The 17,961-nt window shown below is 30.3% G+C and overlaps 2 protein-coding genes and 1 long non-coding RNA gene across 3 annotated transcripts; 1 reads left to right on the top strand and 2 right to left on the bottom strand.

Moving 5' to 3' along the window:
• Positions 1-2,115: 2,115 nt before the first annotated feature.
• On the top strand, positions 2,116-4,303 carry LOC145107533 (GCIP-interacting family protein). Its single transcript, XM_079044436.1, has 6 exons — positions 2,116-2,293; positions 2,895-3,045; positions 3,140-3,318; positions 3,413-3,653; positions 3,738-3,874; positions 3,953-4,303. The coding sequence occupies exons 2-6, from the start codon at positions 2,922-2,924 to the stop codon at positions 4,178-4,180; spliced, it is 909 nt and encodes a 302-aa protein (XP_078900562.1). The 5' UTR covers positions 2,116-2,293; positions 2,895-2,921; the 3' UTR covers positions 4,181-4,303.
• Positions 4,304-4,790: 487 nt separating this feature from the next.
• LOC145103901 (uncharacterized) lies at positions 4,791-5,304 on the bottom strand. Its single transcript, XR_013706927.1, has 3 exons — positions 5,209-5,304; positions 4,991-5,101; positions 4,791-4,817 (listed from the first exon to the last, which is right to left on the bottom strand). It is a non-coding gene; the product is annotated as an uncharacterized LOC145103901 (long non-coding RNA).
• Positions 5,305-10,075: 4,771 nt separating this feature from the next.
• LOC145107534 (SKP1-like protein 1A) lies at positions 10,076-11,760 on the bottom strand. Its single transcript, XM_079044437.1, has 3 exons — positions 11,702-11,760; positions 11,151-11,634; positions 10,076-10,475 (listed from the first exon to the last, which is right to left on the bottom strand). The coding sequence occupies exons 1-3, from the start codon at positions 11,743-11,745 to the stop codon at positions 10,302-10,304; spliced, it is 702 nt and encodes a 233-aa protein (XP_078900563.1). The 5' UTR covers positions 11,746-11,760; the 3' UTR covers positions 10,076-10,301.
• Positions 11,761-17,961: the final 6,201 nt, after the last annotated feature.

A 17,961-nucleotide genomic window follows, 5' to 3' on the forward strand; every position in this document is an offset into this window, starting at 1 on the left:
TCTTAAGCAAACCTGAAACAATTTCTTGAGCCTAGGATCGTGTTCTGATCTAACCCACATATACACACACTCAAATCTGATAAATCATTTATGGAAAATCTGTCAAAAAACGAAATCACACACACATCCAGATCTGGTTCGTGTTCTAAACAAACACACACTCAAATATGAAGAATCTCTCAAGAACACGATGAACAACCCTGATGAACTAGATAAAGATCTGAAACACATATGAACAAATCCAACCAAAAAATTCTAGATTTTGAGTTTATTTTAGAAGAACCCATCTGCAATTCGAACTCTTTCCACATTATGCTTACAAACTCAGATTTGGGGTAAGATATTTTTTTTTTAGAAATCGAACACATATGAAGATGAATACACACACGTGATGAACACACATACACACACCTTCGATTTGTTTGAAGCTTACAAACTCGAGGATTGGTTTGGTATTCCAGTATATAAAGACGAAAAATCAAACTCAAGAACAACCCTAGGTCAAGTTAGGGTTTTCAAACCCAGAAATCGATTTCCAAGAACAAAGAAGAAATCGAGTTTGTGTGTTTTAGGTTCCTTGAAGATGAACACACTCACATGTGGAGGTTTTCTCAAAATCGAGCTTGAAGATCTGAAGAGTTCTTGAAGGTCAGACGAGCTTGAAGATGAACTCGAGTTAGGGTTTTCAAACCCAAAAATCGAGTTTGAAGATGAACTTGAATCTGGAATATATATGATTTGTGTTAATACCCCAGAAGCAATTTCAAGTTCAATTTTTGAAGATATCGGTTCGTGTTCTGATCTAACATACACACACATTTCAAAAATCGTTTTTTGAGTGAGAAATTGTGATGTGTGTTCTTGAGTTTGAACACAAGAAGATGAAGATGAAGAATTGATTTCCGGGTTTGAGTTCTTAAGTTTCAAAATCGAACACCTACATGGGTTTATGTTCAAAATTTGTTTAGATCTAACAAAGAGACATAAGGAGAGAACAAATTCGAGTTCTTAAGTTCGGCGGGAAAATCATGTTCATCGGAGAATATGACCGGAGCTTTGCCAGAGCAGTCAAATATGTCGGAAACCGGCTAAACCTACTATTACAGGTTATAAGGATGTTTTTTAAACGGTTTAACAAGTTCAATGAGAAAATATAGACAAAAACAAAGTCAGTGATTAAATATGTACAAAACGAATAATAGATTACCCTTTTAAGTCATTATCCCAATATAATACATATACAAATATTTCTTATGTTTATTTGTAAACTTTGTTTTAACTGTATAGATACTTGCTTGGAATAAATCAATCTATCTATTTAACAATTCGAAGATTAACAAATTAAAAGTATATAAACTTTTATACCCATTTAAGATGTTTAAAGGTGAAAGCTATGTCAATTAAATATCTTACAAAAATGTATTAAACAACCAATTTTAGCCAATCTAACACAATAGTGATAACCTGTGTTTATTTTTATTTATTTTAGATAACAAATAACAAGTCCATTAAAATATCGTAAGTATGTGGTCATTATTTATTTTTTCCTATAATTGGGCGTTTAAATGAACGAAATCATAAGTAGATTGTTATTTCTTGTGATTTGCTAGAGTGAAATTAAGATGGCATTAATTACAAAAAAAAAAATAAAAAATGGTTCACTGGCGCAGGTGCATGTATTTTTCATTCGAGAGGTCTTGAGTACATGCCTCTTTTTCACCATTCTTCGTTTTTTTTTATATAAAATGTTATCATTATATTTCACATCAACAAAAGATGTCCAATCAACATGAATCTGATAAAAAAATATAAATTGAATAAAATTAATACTCTGCCTAAAAATCATGAAGTAAACTAAAAAGAATTCAGTTTAGGTAAAACCATTTTTTTTCTTTTTTGCAAACTTAAAAGTTTTTTCTACGGTATTTACTTTAAGGAAATTGAAAATCGGTGGAAAAGATAGATACTAGAAAGTTGAATAAATTAATTAGATAAAATTAGTAAAATAAAAAATAAAAGTGAAAAAAGTAAAAACTCAACTTAAGGTTTTTGTTGCAAATGCAATAAAAATAAAATATGATTTGAAGGAAATTTATGAACCCTAACTTGAACCGGAATTATCGATACCGGTCCTAATATGTCTAAAATCCAGATTCCTGAATATGATTCAGTTTCCCTGAGTCCGCGTAAGAACCAATCACATAAATCCCTTCGATTCGCTACTTTAAACAACTACAAATATCTCCCGTCGAGGGTTTGCGTCTCTCCATCTTCATCGGATCGATCTTCGCAGGTAATTTTCATTAGATTCCCAAATTTCATAACATAAATGCATGTAAATTTTGGTATATGTTTACTTTATTCCAAAATCTATATATCAAATTAGAGTCTTGCACAAACACTTTGCGATTATGTTAATCTAGGGTTTCTACTAAACTATTATTTAGGGCTTTTTTTGGTTAAATTTCGAGAATAACTACGGCTGAAGCCTTAAAGATTATGCTGACTCGTTGCTTATAGTGAAGCGACGGTTGTCCAATTTGCCTATGATTGCGATAATTTTTTGGATTTTTTGTGTTATCCACGTAAACATGGATTTGTTTCTGGCAGTTGAGTGAATCTCATAGCCTCCTTAGGCTATGATGTTTGTGTTTCCTTTTTGTTTAAGAGACTTTGAGTAAGTGATTATGTTAGTTTCTTGGTTATAATATCAGTTCTTAATTCATATGCATTTCACAGTGTTATGTAATGTCTACTTATTGATATACATGTTCTTATATTTGGTATAATTGCATAGATATAGCTTTATGATCCAATGAGAGAAGGAAATATGAACTTTGTTGTAAACAAACTTAAAATACAGTTTCTTGAAGGTTTATGTTGTTCTTTTTCAGCATCTGCAGTAACATATACACAAAAATATGACTGGGGAAAGAGCATTACATCCAGATTGCAGAAATTCTTCAAACCCATACCATGAATGTAGTGAATTTTGCTACAAAGTTATCGCTGAAGCCAAGAAACTTGCTAGTATAAGTGAACCAGGTTATCGATTTTCTCTTGACTATATTTTCTTTTTACTGTTTTAATGCTCAATTCTTCTTAACATTTCTTGACTAATGGCTATGAATGAACTCAGCTGGCTTGCAAGCTGCTCAACCAACATCTGTTCAAACTAAGGTTCTTGATAATGACCAAAGTGACCCTGATGATAATCCAAGTGATGATGACAACAATGCCCCTGATGATCAACCCCAAGTGGACTTCACTAAGCTTACAGGGAAACAAAAGAAATTATTCGAATTAAGGCTAAAGATGGTATGCAAAAATCAAAATACAACAACATAGTACACTTTTTATCATTCTTTTTTCCTTGGTTATATACTTATGTTGTTGTTTTTTGTATATGTAGAATGAGGCAAGGAAAGCCAATCAAACTGCCATGGTGGCAGAAAAGAAAAGAATGGAAGCTCCACAAGAATCCAGAGGAATTTCCAAACAAAAGTGGATTGAAGAGAGGAAGAAAAAGATTGGAAAACTTCTTGATTCAAATGGATTAGATATGTCAAAAGCATACATGTTAGATACACAACAAATGGCAGAAACAAAGTACAAAAAATGGGAGAAAGATCCTGCTCCAGCTGGCTGGGATGGTATAAAACTATAAAATCACATTTTTCATTTATTACTTACAAACAAATATTTAATTATTTATTATTTTATATTTTTGTCAACAGTGTTTAATCAGAAAACTTTATATGATGCATACAAGAAACGGACTAAAAAAATGGATGTTGATCTTGAAGAATACAATAAAATGAAAGAAGCAGATCCAGAATTCTATCGTGAAGCTTCAAGTCTACAATATGGAAAGGCAAGTCTTTTTTTTTCTTTGAAAAATTGATATTTTTTTAAAAGTAGAATGGTGTAATAACAGGTGTTTTTTGATCAGGCACCGAAAGTTTCAGAAGATAAGATTGAAAGAATGGTGAAGGAGTTGAAGGATAGAGATGAGAAGAAGAACACATTTAGTAGAAGAAGAAGGTTTCATGAAGAGAAGGATATTGACTCCATTAATGATAGAAATGAGCATTTTAATAAGAAGATTGAACGTGCTTTTGGAAGATATACACTTGAGATCAAGAACAATCTTGAGAGAGGAACTGCTTTACCTGATTAAAATGTGGTTTGAATATTGTTTTGATATGTAACAATACGTAAAATTGCTCACTTTGTTTTGTGTGTTTCATCTGGTTTTGGATTTAGTTTGAACAAGCTTTAATGAATTTAAAATTTAGTGACATGTGATTTTTCCTAAGTTTTAAAATTTTAGTTTTGTGTATAAGTGTTATATATTGCTTAATAACTTACTAAACTTGTGCTCTTGTATTTTTTTATATATGCTAAAACCGTATTTTGGAACTCTACTTTTACTTGGAACAGTTCCAAAACTCGAATAAACAAACTTGAAACTTGATATTTTGATTAGTTTTTACAATTTTTTGGTGTCAGATTGGTGTATGAACATTATATATTGCTTAACTAGAAATGAGGCCCGTGCATTGCACGGGTCGGATCTTTTTTATTAGTGTTTGGCGGGTCACGAAAGTATGATGCTATAATGTCATTCAAATACAATACAGCTGGATAGATTGAAGAGTATAATGTCCTAATGTAAGAAATGAAAGTATTCGGTGTGGTATCATAATTTTTAACTTATTAGAAACTCCTTATAAATAGGGAAACCTAAATTAGTGCAACTCTCTTCTTCCTACAGCCTCTTCATATATTGCATCAAGTTTGTTTCTGACATGTTCCTAAGAAGAAGATGAACAAAAAAAACTTTAGTTTAGCAAACCTTCAATAGTGCAGTTGTTAAGGTACTGCAAAGTGAAAGTCATCCTCGAAATAATTAAAAAGAAAATTCATATACTGATTAAAAGTCTGAAGAATTTAAACAGAAATTCATATATTGAAAGAGCAAGGTTACCTTTAAGAAACCCTAAAAATATGTGGTAGTGGCTGGAATTAAGGTTAAGACAAATAGTCTTCAATTACTGTACACAATGGCAACTCATGTCATCAGAAGCTATAACAAATCCTACATTCCAAATCGACATGGATGAAAAATTGGTCAACTATGGTGTGGATCAACAGCATATTTGACGTACAAACATGTAGACAGAGAGAGGAAGAGTGAATCGATACCATGGGGAGAGTAAGCAAAGTAAGCTCTGTAAGTGCAGGTGTGATCGTCGCACCCTTTTAAACTCTGTCGGGAAGAAGCCCTATATTTCTCCTTCCTACCATTCATCCTTTTGCAATTTGTAAGCAAAATCCAACACAAATTAAAACGATGCACTCAACCACATTGAGATGTGGCCAGATTTCAATAAAAATTACACAAATGAATAAACCATTTGCACCGTTTTCAATGTTGGACAGTTGGACAGATATGATTGGTGGGTAAGATACATATCTACAACCAATTAGGGTTTAAAAGCCATTAAGCTATCTGAGAAGATGGAGGGGGGACGATGAACACCTGGAAGGGAAACAGAGAAGATGAACGGCAATCAGAACGAAAACATTTGAAGAGCTGAACAGAACATAAAATTCAGATTGGGAAGTGGAAGCAATCCGCAAACATCCATGAAAGAAGAGATATAGGGAACTCGTCGGAGTCTTCTGTGGTAGAAGCGGGCTCGCCGGCATCGGCTACAATACAATTATAAGACCAAAACCGTGATGTTGCATAAATTGGTAAACAAAAAAGCACAACATTGTTGCATAAATGGTAAAAATGCAAATCATTGTTGCATAAATTGGGAAAAATGAAACACTATTACATAAATAAACATTCGACCGGTCAAATTGTTTAACTATAAAAATAGTATGCAGGGGCAGTTTGGTCAAAAAATCTTAAAATCATTTTTTTAATTATAAAAACAATATGCAGGAGTTGCATCAGTTTGAAAAAAAAAACTTGAGAAAATTAAAAGATTCCATTTAATGAATTTATATTAAAAAAATAAAAAAAAAGTGTAGATCAATTTTATTTAGACTACAAAATGGCAGCTTGACTTTGTGTATAACCAAATCAAACATCAATTGAGAGTCATTTTCCCTCCTTTTAACAAAATTAACATATATGGTCCCTGTATATTGAACAAAATGGGCAAATTGATAAAAATGGTGAAATGAATTCTTTGACCAAAAATAAAAAAAATAAAAAAAAATTTGTTTTCTGTTTAAATGGGTCAAATAACGGAAAAACAAAAAAAAACTCCGATAAAATTACCAAATTGGATAAAAAGGTCAAAATGGTCATTTTGACTAACAAATTAAAAAAATCAAACTTTCTGTTTTAAACGTTTCATTTCAGTATTTTTTTTTTCAACTTAAGTATGACAAATTATGAAACATTTTTTTTTCTTAAGAATGACAAAGTTGATAAAAAAAGGTAAACTCATTCACTTAGTTGCTAATATTAAGCTTAAAAAAAATGATATGTTTGCAATTTCATACATCCATATGATGAACATCAAATGCTTGATAGGAATGAGGACTGAAAATTTGACTTGAGCCAAAGAAAAAAATAGATTTCAATCTGAGCTGCAGCACTTGTCAATTGACCGAATTCTTTTGAACATATTTTTAAATTCATGTAATGTTACTATAGAACAATGTCACAAAAACTTTTTACCCCAATAGTTTCATACCAGAATTAAAAAAGAAACAAATAGACATAATTGATAATACCATTTGTATGTTAACAAAGCATAAATAATGTATTAAGAAAATTTTCAAAAAGCTGAAATTACATTTACTTATGGGCACATCAGGGAGACCATACCAGAACTCTCTCTTTTCTCACTACGTTTCCCACATTGACCCGTAACTATAACCTAATTCAACATTAAAAAATACCATTAAAAAAATTCTTTCATATTTTTCCAAAAGATAACAACTTGCATTGATTCAGAGATTTCTTGCTGGAGGATTTACTCTTGGTGATCATCATACATCCATAAGTTTAATATAAAAGATTTGACTCTTTGAATATTTCCCTTCAGCACATTTTTGGTTAATAAACGAAAAACTATATTAGATAAGCTCGAAATTGGCTGAAATTTCAAAAAATAATATACCTGATGTTGGAGTTCATTAAGCTGGATTTCCTACTACATAATTACCTCCCACGTGTGAAAATGCATCCAATGTATTGATCCCTATGTTGAAGAATGTCACCTACAACAGTCATGATTAATTGCAAAAAGAGTAAGGAAAAAAAAGTATCAATTAAGAATCTTAGGGTGTGTTTGGAAGCAGAATTTGGAATTCCAGATTTCGTTCCACCGTGTGGTCACTATATTCTCGGACATTACATTCCCTTCTAGTATCAAAACCCCTGAAAACATAGTTAAAAGAAAGATTAATCAGATAACATAAAGCCCCCTTAAGTCCTAACTCCTTACAGCAAGTAACAAAACAAAAGTGTGAACAAAAAATTCAGCTCAAACAGTTATATAATTAGATAAAAAATGAAAATAAATAAGCTAATGGAGAAAGCATCGCTGATCAAAAAGCTACCAGATGATGTGGCTGAACATATTTTCTTTAAAAATTCATATCCAACCTGCTAATATAATGATCAGATAGAATCCCATATACATGCAAACACGATTTGTTGAAATTTTGAACTGTTTGAGATGTGTTGACATGAAAATGGAGAATCGGAATCTGCTTTTGTGAGGGTAAAAATGACCCATATCCACCAAATTTTGGCTCTGTGAAGAAATTTGTTATAAAGTTGTTCAGAATACATGGTACAACAACAAATTATACATCAAATTCAAGCACTCTATGCAATAAACGCATCAAAACCCTAATTATACCGGAGTTTACTGGTATCGTACAACAATAGTTGATTCAAGTGGATTTTTTGGTTAATCAAATGAAAATTAAGGAAAGAAACATACCGATTGGCGCGTGATGTGCATAAGCCACATGAAATTTTGGGTATGCTTCGAAAGGCATGTACCGGTAGTTGCCAGAGCTTCAAAATGCGGATATGGAAATGAGTATCGTTGGAGCCAATTTACAGTTCTCTTTAACAATATAGAGCAAAAAATGGGAAAAAACGCAAAAAGAATTTACGGGATTGGAGCTTCGAAAATCGGAAATCAACAACGACGACCGAAGTTTAAGTAGGAATCGATAGTGATGGTTGAGTAGAGGGAGGACTGGTGGGACTGAGGAGCTGCAACGAAGTCGTAAGAAGAGAGAGAAGCAATCGACGGGATGAAAGCAGTAGAAGTAGTAGAAGGCACCGGAAGTGGTGGATAAAATTTAATCGGAGAAAGAGCGAGGCGGTGTGACAGGGAGTGGAGGCGGTAACATGGTCTACCGTGCAGCAACGTCTGTAACACACCGACCAACACGTGTATAGCAACATGCGCTGGTATGGTCTGGCGGTGACACAAAACAGAGAAAAGCAGAGGGAAGATGGTTAGGCGAGAAGAGGAGAAGAGGCTGTAATAGAGGTCGATGAAGTAGTCAGGATCGGTGAAGAAGAAGATAGGAGAAGATCGGAGGTTTTGTGCTGAGGAAGATAAAGCGAGCGGAAGGATCGGGAACAAAAAGCCCTAATCCCTATGGTAACCCGAGGAATAGTACCCTGATCAGGTACTGTTCCTAACCCCTATGGTAACCTAGCATATTGACGACACTTTTATCAGATGATTAAAAGTGATAAAATTCACAAACATAAAAAGTTCAGGGACCTGGAATGTAACTTAAGGGACCAAAAGAGACAAAAATTATGCTAGGTTTACTCTTCCTTTACATCACAATTTTAATATATATATAATAATAACTTGTTAAATTCGTTATGTTGTTTATACAAGTTTAAAAGGAATTTCAAAATTATGCCTTTATGTAGAACAATTCAAATTTTCACAACTATTATAAGCAATTTAACTCCTAGTTTTTACACTTTTTACATCATCTTTTTTTTCAAACTTTAGTTGCTAAAAGTGCTATTCCTGATTTCCTGTGCATAATTGAGGATTTTTTGTGAAGAAATGGACAAAACATTAAGTAGGTTGCCTTAATTGGTCCAGAAGGCGAAACAAACACTTTTCAATGATATATACGTATCTACCAAAAACACCTACAATCTTCTTACTAAAATGCACATTTGGGTGTGTATGAATTAGGTCAGTATACAATGGTCTAGTGTTGCTTATATAGAATTTCAAAATTCATTAAACTACTTCGAACATCGTATTTTTTTTTTTTTTTTTTTGTGTTTTCTAATGTTATATTCATCAAAACTTGCACCTTGTTTGTTTATACATTGTCATCATTAAGAGAAGGATATTGAAAAGATGGTGAAATAGTAGCTAAAAGGACAATGACCATAAGTGTAGGTACATTTATGTCTTGTTTGGCAAAAATAAGTTAAAACCATGAAAATAGCTTATCATAGTTTATAAAATAGTTTATCAATTACCTTGTGGATAAGCTAGCTTAAGATAGCTTATTGATAAGCTAGCTTAAGATAGCATATTGATAAGCCAACTTTACACCCATCAATTTAATAAGTAAACTTTTGAACACATGTAGCCATGTTGAATATGCTTATTACAACTATGAGATTCTGGGAACACTTGGTGTAACTTCTTTTTATAAAGCTTAATATGGGGAAATCTATGTCATTCTAATATGGAATGTATGTTTTTGTCAAATGTTAACTAAATTAAGTACTATGAAAGAGTGTATGATGGATCAGTTGCTAAGAGTGATATTTCTATTCACAATTAAGCATTTTTTTGTGAAGAAACGGCCAACACATAAGGAGAAAAACCACTTTAATAATGTATCTACCAAAAGCACGTTCAATCTCTTTATTTACAAATTTTTGAAACATCTCTTGCACACACAAGAGATCAATAGATGTGACAAAAATTGCAACTTTTGTCCTATCCACAAAATGCAATTTAAACACAATGCAACTTGTAGTGTCATTAAATCTTCTGCATAACAAATTAAAACACCACACCAAAAACGATGAAAAGAAAAAGCATCCCACCATAAAAATTAAGAAACCAAGTTTCATATCCTCCAAACAAAGTGGCAGAAAGAAACATAAGACAAGAAAAACAGCAGAATTCAAACAGACCACATAAGGATGTTCTGAATCTCTTCTAAACAAAAGCAAAAAGAACCCAACCCAACCCAACCCACCAACCAACGTTATATACTACTTTTACTACTACCATTCATTTATTAAATTATTACTCAAATGCCCATGCATTCTCTCTACGAACCTCTTCCTCTTCTTCAGGGGTGAAATCATTCTTGATGTTGAATGTTTTGCGGATCTCTTCAGGTGTCTTTCCCTTTATCATGTCTGCAACTGTTTGGCATGTCAGATCCAACAAGCTCTTTATGTTCAGATAGTTAGCAGCCTGAAAAAACAATTCACAAACAAAGAAAACCCAAACATTAAGTACATATCACTTTAAAAGCAACAAAATCTTTTAAGAAGGTTATATCAATTCAATATATTGTATGTACAGTTGGATACTTGTATGTGACCATCAACCAAAAACACTATAAACTCAGTTGACTTCAACCAAAGATTTCTTGAAGAAAGAGGAAGGAAACAAAATAAGACCAAAAAATTGGTGATACAAGATTACAATCTAATATGAACTTAGATACTAACAAAGAAAAATCAAATAACTATTAGTTAATACCACTTTCCTCAATTTTAACTATTAAATTCCTTTTCAGGGTGTCATGTATAACAAGAACCAACAATAACATCTCTAAATATCTATATATGATCCAAATACATTCAGATATCTTCAGAAAAAAGCATTAATCAGTAACCTAGTTACCTAAGCATGTTACCACACAAGCATCAAAGAGTATGACCTAAAATATTCACAAAACTAGAGGAATCCGATAATAATATCCGCGAATTCGTCAAATAAACACGCAATATTTTTAGACACCGATCACGTATCACAATCGCAAAAGAACAACATCAATCGTGATCTTTAACGCATATAAACTCGATCGTTTTTGTCAAAATAAATCAATTAGATTATGCGAAAAGAAAGTAGAGATAAGCGAACCAAAATGAGATCGAATAGAGTCCCCTGATCCACTTTAACAAACTCGGCATCAAACGATTTCAGATCGTCCTCAGCTGCCTTATCGTCGGTCTTCGGTGTCTCCACATGCTTCTTACAGTACTCAATAACCTTTGACAGGATCTTGCTTGTGACGTTGGGGAGAGGGATACTAGTGTCGGCACAGTCGTCTTCAATCATATGTTTAATCGTCTGTGACTCCAACGCCACCGCTTCTTCAACCTCGAAGGTTTCTCCATCGGAACTTTTCAAAACAATAACCTTAGATGATGAAGACATGGTGTATTGATCGGCCGGAATTCGGAAAGCCTGGGAATTTTTGGGGATGAAAGAAACCCTAACCCTAGAAATGGATAGAATTTGATGGCGAGAAGGCCGATGGGTAACAATTGATGTGCCCCCGCTTACAACTGCTTGAATTATATATGCGACTTCGTACGTCTCTTGGGCCCCAAGCTGTATAATTCTGTGCAAAAATGGCCCCTGTACTTTTATTCTCTTTGCAAAAAGGTTATTTGTATCTAACAACTTACGTGTTTAGTCCCTGAACTACTCCTTCATCACGGTTTATGTTCATTGACTTTGTTTATGTTCTGTTGCATATATATCATATACACTGGGTTTAGAAAATTGATGGAATTATTTTTTCTTTATAACTTTGGTAATACAAGTACTTTATTAATATTATTAATATTTGTTTATTAAATAAAAGGTTGTTACAAACTTTTACATCATGTTCCTGAATTACGAAGAAAAGAAAATGAAATAGGTGAAAATGAAAAAAAGTAAAAAAAAAAAAAAATTGATGTTTCTGACTTTCATTAAGGGGGGGGGGGGGGTACCAAATTTAACGACATGACGGAATTAATAAAAAGATTATGATAGAATTATACCTGAATGATGCGTCGGGATGGATTGACGATAGATTGTTTGGATTATATGAATGATTATATGAATATACTTCGATAGGGCTCTGCTATTCAGAAATAGAACAACTATTTCAACAGAGGAAGAACTTTGAGATCAACTCAAGTCTTAAACACTCAAACTTAACTTGTTTATTTCATATGGGCAAAGACCCTATTTATAGGCTCAAGAGAGCCGATTACATAATTGAATTGCAATCGTATGATTGCAATATGACAAACATCTTTACAATATAGCCCCCTAAACTAATGAGAGACTAACACTTTATGTTACATCACAAATAACACTTAATAATTATCCTACCGACACTTTTAAACAATTACATTAATAAAAATAACAATCCATTCCACATTGAAAGGACACGTGTCTTCAATAATGTTGGCTGAAGTCTTCAATAATGTCTTCAATAATGTTGGCTTTTTACGTCATTGTCTGCGTCATTCCAGCTGCTAGCTGCCTCTTCTTTAGATACTGAATAAGATGATAGAATTTGTAGTGTCTGCTGTAGTTGCTCTTCTTCATGATTGACTGCTTCAAGTTGTCTAATTAATGATGCTTTTTGCTCCTGCTTCTGTTTGAGCTGGTGTTGTATTTGCTTCATGATTGCTTCCATGTCAATATGTCTACTGTCTGAATATTTGCGTCTTTTGGGTACCTTAATGATTTCTCATATTTGTTTGCTTTTAATATTTTAAATGATGATATGAAAATTTTCATATCAATGTATGCTTTTGGTGATATTTTCATATCACTGTATGTTTTTGGTGATATTTTCATATCACTGTATGCTTTTGGTGATATTTTCATATCACTGTATACTTTATTATTGTTTACTTCAGATGGTATTTTCATACCAATGTATGCTTTAGCAATGTATATTTCGGATGGGTTAGATATGAGGTTTCCCTCAAGTTCTAATCCCAATAATACTTTTTCCATAGGATCATATATCTGCATCTGAATCAGAATCAGTTGTATATGCATAAATATCTATGTCTGAATCTATATCTGAATCTTCTATCGGTTCATATCCAAGATCATATGCAATTTTTAATAGGTTTGTTTCTTTTTCTTTTTTAGTCTTTTTTGGGCATTCATAAGCTTTGTGTTCGTCCTCTTGACATATCCAACATTTACAATCTTTTTTATTTGATGGGCAATAATTTGTTTTAGATTGATATTTTTGTTTATATTGTTTTCTATTTCGAAAATATTTTATTTCTCCTTGTTTATAATATTCTTTATATTTAGGTTTATAAGTTTGTTTTTTCCAAATTTTCTTTTTATATTGTTGTCTTTTATTATCTTTACAACCATATTGATTAACTTTATTAGAAAGGATGTCACAACATAAATCAATTTTTGCGTCTTGTGTTGTTTTTTGTTCTAAGCATTTCTTTTGCATCCATGCTTTTAATATACTTATTCGTGCTCCTAGAGTGTCTGCAATTTTATTTTGTTGTAAAGCTTCTTGAAAATCTTTTATTACACTTTGGCTTACTAATGATGGTAATTTTTGATAAAACATATCTAATGCTACCTTTTTTCTAGTGGAATCTAAATTATAATAATGTTCAGAATATTCGCATATAAACGGATCTAGATAACACATATTACAAATTCGTAGATTAGTTAAATGTCATAATGATTCTAATTGAAAAGCTTCTTGTGATACTTTATCTTCAATTTGTTTTCCTATGAATTCCTGAATAAGACGACTTAATACATTTTTAAATGTTTCCATAGCATCAGTAGTAGCTATCATCATTGTTTCGGTTTCATCAAGAGATGAGAGAAAACGATATGCGTTACCTTGTGTTTTATGAATGATATAATTAAGAAAATGTGTTGGGTGTAAATTTCTTAATTCTTCAGTTAATTGAATTTGTACTCCCATTTTATTACTCCATTCTTGAATTTTCGCTTCAGGATTTTGATCACAATCAATAAAAAGAATATCTGAATTTGTTGTAAATGTAAATAATTTAGGTATGTATTGAGGAGGTATTTTTTCCCATTTATTTTGTTTTTTTTTAATCATTCATTGTCTATATAAAAAAATTTTCTTCTAATGAAGGTGGTCCATAAATATATTGACTTTGATAATCATCTTCAACATATGATTGTTTTCGTTTTAATCCAAAATTATTTTGTGAATTTTTATATGGATTTGAATATGGGTTTCCATCATCGGATGAAAAATCATATATTACTTCTGCGTCATTATTATCTGAACTATTTTCTATTTCTGTATTATTTTCTTGAATTTCGGATGGAATTTCTAATGCTGCAAATAATTTAGTTAATGTTTCTACTTTTTCTTGTAAACTTTCCATATTAATAAATTGTGTGTATTTTGTAAATGAAATCTTTAGTTTTTTTTTACTAGTGGAGTAGTTATTATTAGTGATTTTTCTATTTTTTTGAAACATATTTAACAAATTAATTTTGTTATTTTATCTTCAAGGTTTTTTATTTGTTCTTGTTTCCAATTTATACTATTATCTATTATATGTATTGCTTCAATATTAGAAATGCAATTAATTATCGATATATTAGAGTCTATTTTTAGGTTTAAAAGAAATTTTTTAGATTATTTCAGTGTTTTACGAAAAAAAAATTAATTCTTGTTTATTAATATTTAAACTTACAAAACTCATAATTAAACCTTATAAAAACAAAATGATAATGTTTTTCAAAGTTACGTATAAAGTTTTTAGAATTTAATATAGTGGGGTGATGATATTAAATTTGTAATACGGAGAGCTGAAAACTTTTGTGAAAGATGAATTGTAAATTTAACTTCTTGGTACATATTATATTAAAACCTTCTTACGACAATTGTTTCAATTGTTGGTGAATTGATTTTTAATAACGATGACTTTTGAATATGAGTATTTATGAACAGATATGTAAAACGATGAATATTCATTATCATGTTTATGATGCTGCATATATTCTTATGAACGAAAGATTGAATATTCAAAATAATAATAATAACGTTACTTAGCTCTGATACCAAATTTAACGACATGACGGAATTAATAAAAAGATTAGGATAGGATTATACCTGAATGATGCGTCGGGATGGATCGACGATAGATTGTTTGGATTATATGAATGATTATATGAATATATTTCGATAGGGCTCTGCTATTCAGAAATAGAACAACTATTTCAACAGAAGAAGAACTTTGAGATCAACTCAAGTCTTAAACACTCAAACTTAACTTGTTTATTTCATATGGGCAAAGGCCCTATTTATAGGCTCAAGAGAGTCGGTTACATAATTGAGTTGCAATCGTTTGATTGCAATACGACATACATATTTACATTATAGCCCCTAGACTATTGAGGGTTACACACTTTATTTCATTTCTAACCGACACTAACTTTATGACACATACAAACAATAATTATACAACGACAAATATAAATAATTCTACCGACACAATATTTACACAATATTAATATAATCTCTTCCACATTGAAAGGACAAGTGTCTTCACTAATTCTTCAATAATAATGGCTTTTTACGTCATTGCTTGCGTCATTCCTTGGTACAAAGTATAAAACAAAAAATCAAAGTTCTTCCTCTGTTGAAATAGTTGTTCTATTTCTAAATAGCAGAGCCCTATCCAAACATATTCATATAATTATTCATATAATTTAAACAATCAATCGTCAATCCATCCCGACGCATCATTCAGGTATAATCATATCCTAATCTTTTTATTAATTCCGTCATGTCGTTCAATTTGGTATCAGAGCTACGTTTCGTTCTTATCATTTTTATTATAAATATGAACATTCATCCATTCATTCATAAGAAAAAATATTCATCATACATCATTATAAATGCTATTACATTAATACATATCATTTATCATACTCATCTTTATTTGTCATGCATCATCATAAATATTATTATGAATATGAATATTCATCGTTATGATTTATCATCATAATCATCATAAAATTAATAGTCATAATAAACTTCATTATTATTTTTAAAGCTATAACTTATTAAAAATGTCTCAAGAAATAGAGAATTCACCAATAATTATTAATAACGAAGAAAATGAATCTGGATACACTTTTGATGCTTTAATTAATAAAAATAATATCAATAAAGATACTATAAGAAAATCAAATTTTACACTATCCGAAAAACATAATTTTAGAAATAACACACTAAAAAACTTCTTTTCTAGAAAAAATATTATATACTATGGAAAAATTATAGGAGAAGAACCAATACCCATAGAATCAACTCAAGGAAATATTATTATACCTATAATAAATAAACAACAAATTAGGAATAGATTATCTAATATTAAAGAAATAGATAGAATAAAAATTGCTTATATTCATATATCAACTATTCAAATAATTTTAAAAAGTACTTTTAGTGATTTAGATACACCAATAGAATTAGAAATCAGAGATGATCGTATAATTAATAATCAAGAAAGTATTATTGCAAAAGGAAAAGGTAATTTAATTGAAGGAAAAAATAATATTTGATATTAATATTCAACTAGAATTAAGTCTTAAATATAAAAATCTAAGTAATAATAGTATTACTGTACGATATAAATTATTAAGACAAAATTTTATGTTAAAAGGTAATCATCCGTTTACCATTACATATCAAATAAATTATGCATTAACAAATTATCATCATAGTATTACATTTAAAACAGAAGATAGAATTTATATAGATAAATTATTTACCCATTTATTGTCACTTGAATCACCAAATATGACTAATAACAGAATATTTAATGAAACTAATTTTCAACCAATAATAACTACTCCGTTAATAAAAAGAAGTCCAATTATAGAACCTCCAATTTCAACTATAACAGGTAGATCCTCCATCTCGGAATGTCAACCTACAACATCTACTGAAAATCAAAATGAAAAATTAGAAGATATTAAAGAAATGATTAGATCATTAAGTTTAAGAATATGACAGAATCATCTAGTAATTCTTTAAATATTTTAAAACACTTGAAGGTTCATATCAAAATACAAAACCATGCATACCAGATAAAGAACTGATTATAGAAATACCGCAAAATTTACCACAAGGAACAATATATAATATTGGTCTTAATTCTGAAGAAGATAAATCAATAGGAGATAAATTAAATATAATTAGTCAAAAATTAAATAATATTATAGATGTAGAAAGTTTACTTATATTAAAACAAATTCCTGAATTATTACAAAATTTAACTCAACAGAAAATATTACTTGAAAAATATTTAAAAATAAAAACTATTAAAGAAGAACCACTTAATGAAAAACCACTACTTAAAGAAAAACCACTTACAATTAAACGACCCTTCACATGGTAAAAAAAAATAATAAAAAAAATTTATGAGTAATAAAACTCAAGTATATTGTAATTACGATAATAAATATAAAGTTACTCTACTTAAAAAATTATGGAAAGATTTAGAAAACTTTACAAAACATTTAAAAGAAAAAGAATCTGAAATACATAAATTAACCTCTAAAAACAAAAATTATACTGCATATCAATTAGTTAAAATTGGAAGATTAAAAATTGAAATTAATCATTTTAAAATAGAAATAAAAGACATTAACAATTCAATTAATTTCTTTCAGACGCTTTAATAATTTGTTAAAATGAATTCAAAAGTACAAATTAATTCTTCAAAAGATAACATGCTTTGGACTAATATATTAAAAAACCATTGGAAAATAAATTCTAATATATCTAATACCATTCAACATTTAGAAAATGTTTTATCATATGAAGAAAACTATTTATTAAAATTACAATCAGTAAATGAAGAATATAATAATCAATTAAAAAAGATATCTAGATTAC

Source organism: Lactuca virosa, chromosome 4, assembly GCF_052849685.1.
Source record: "Lactuca virosa cultivar CGN04683 chromosome 4, Lactuca_virosa_CGN04683_v6, whole genome shotgun sequence".
In the NCBI taxonomy this organism is placed as follows: Eukaryota; Viridiplantae; Streptophyta; class Magnoliopsida; order Asterales; family Asteraceae; genus Lactuca; species Lactuca virosa.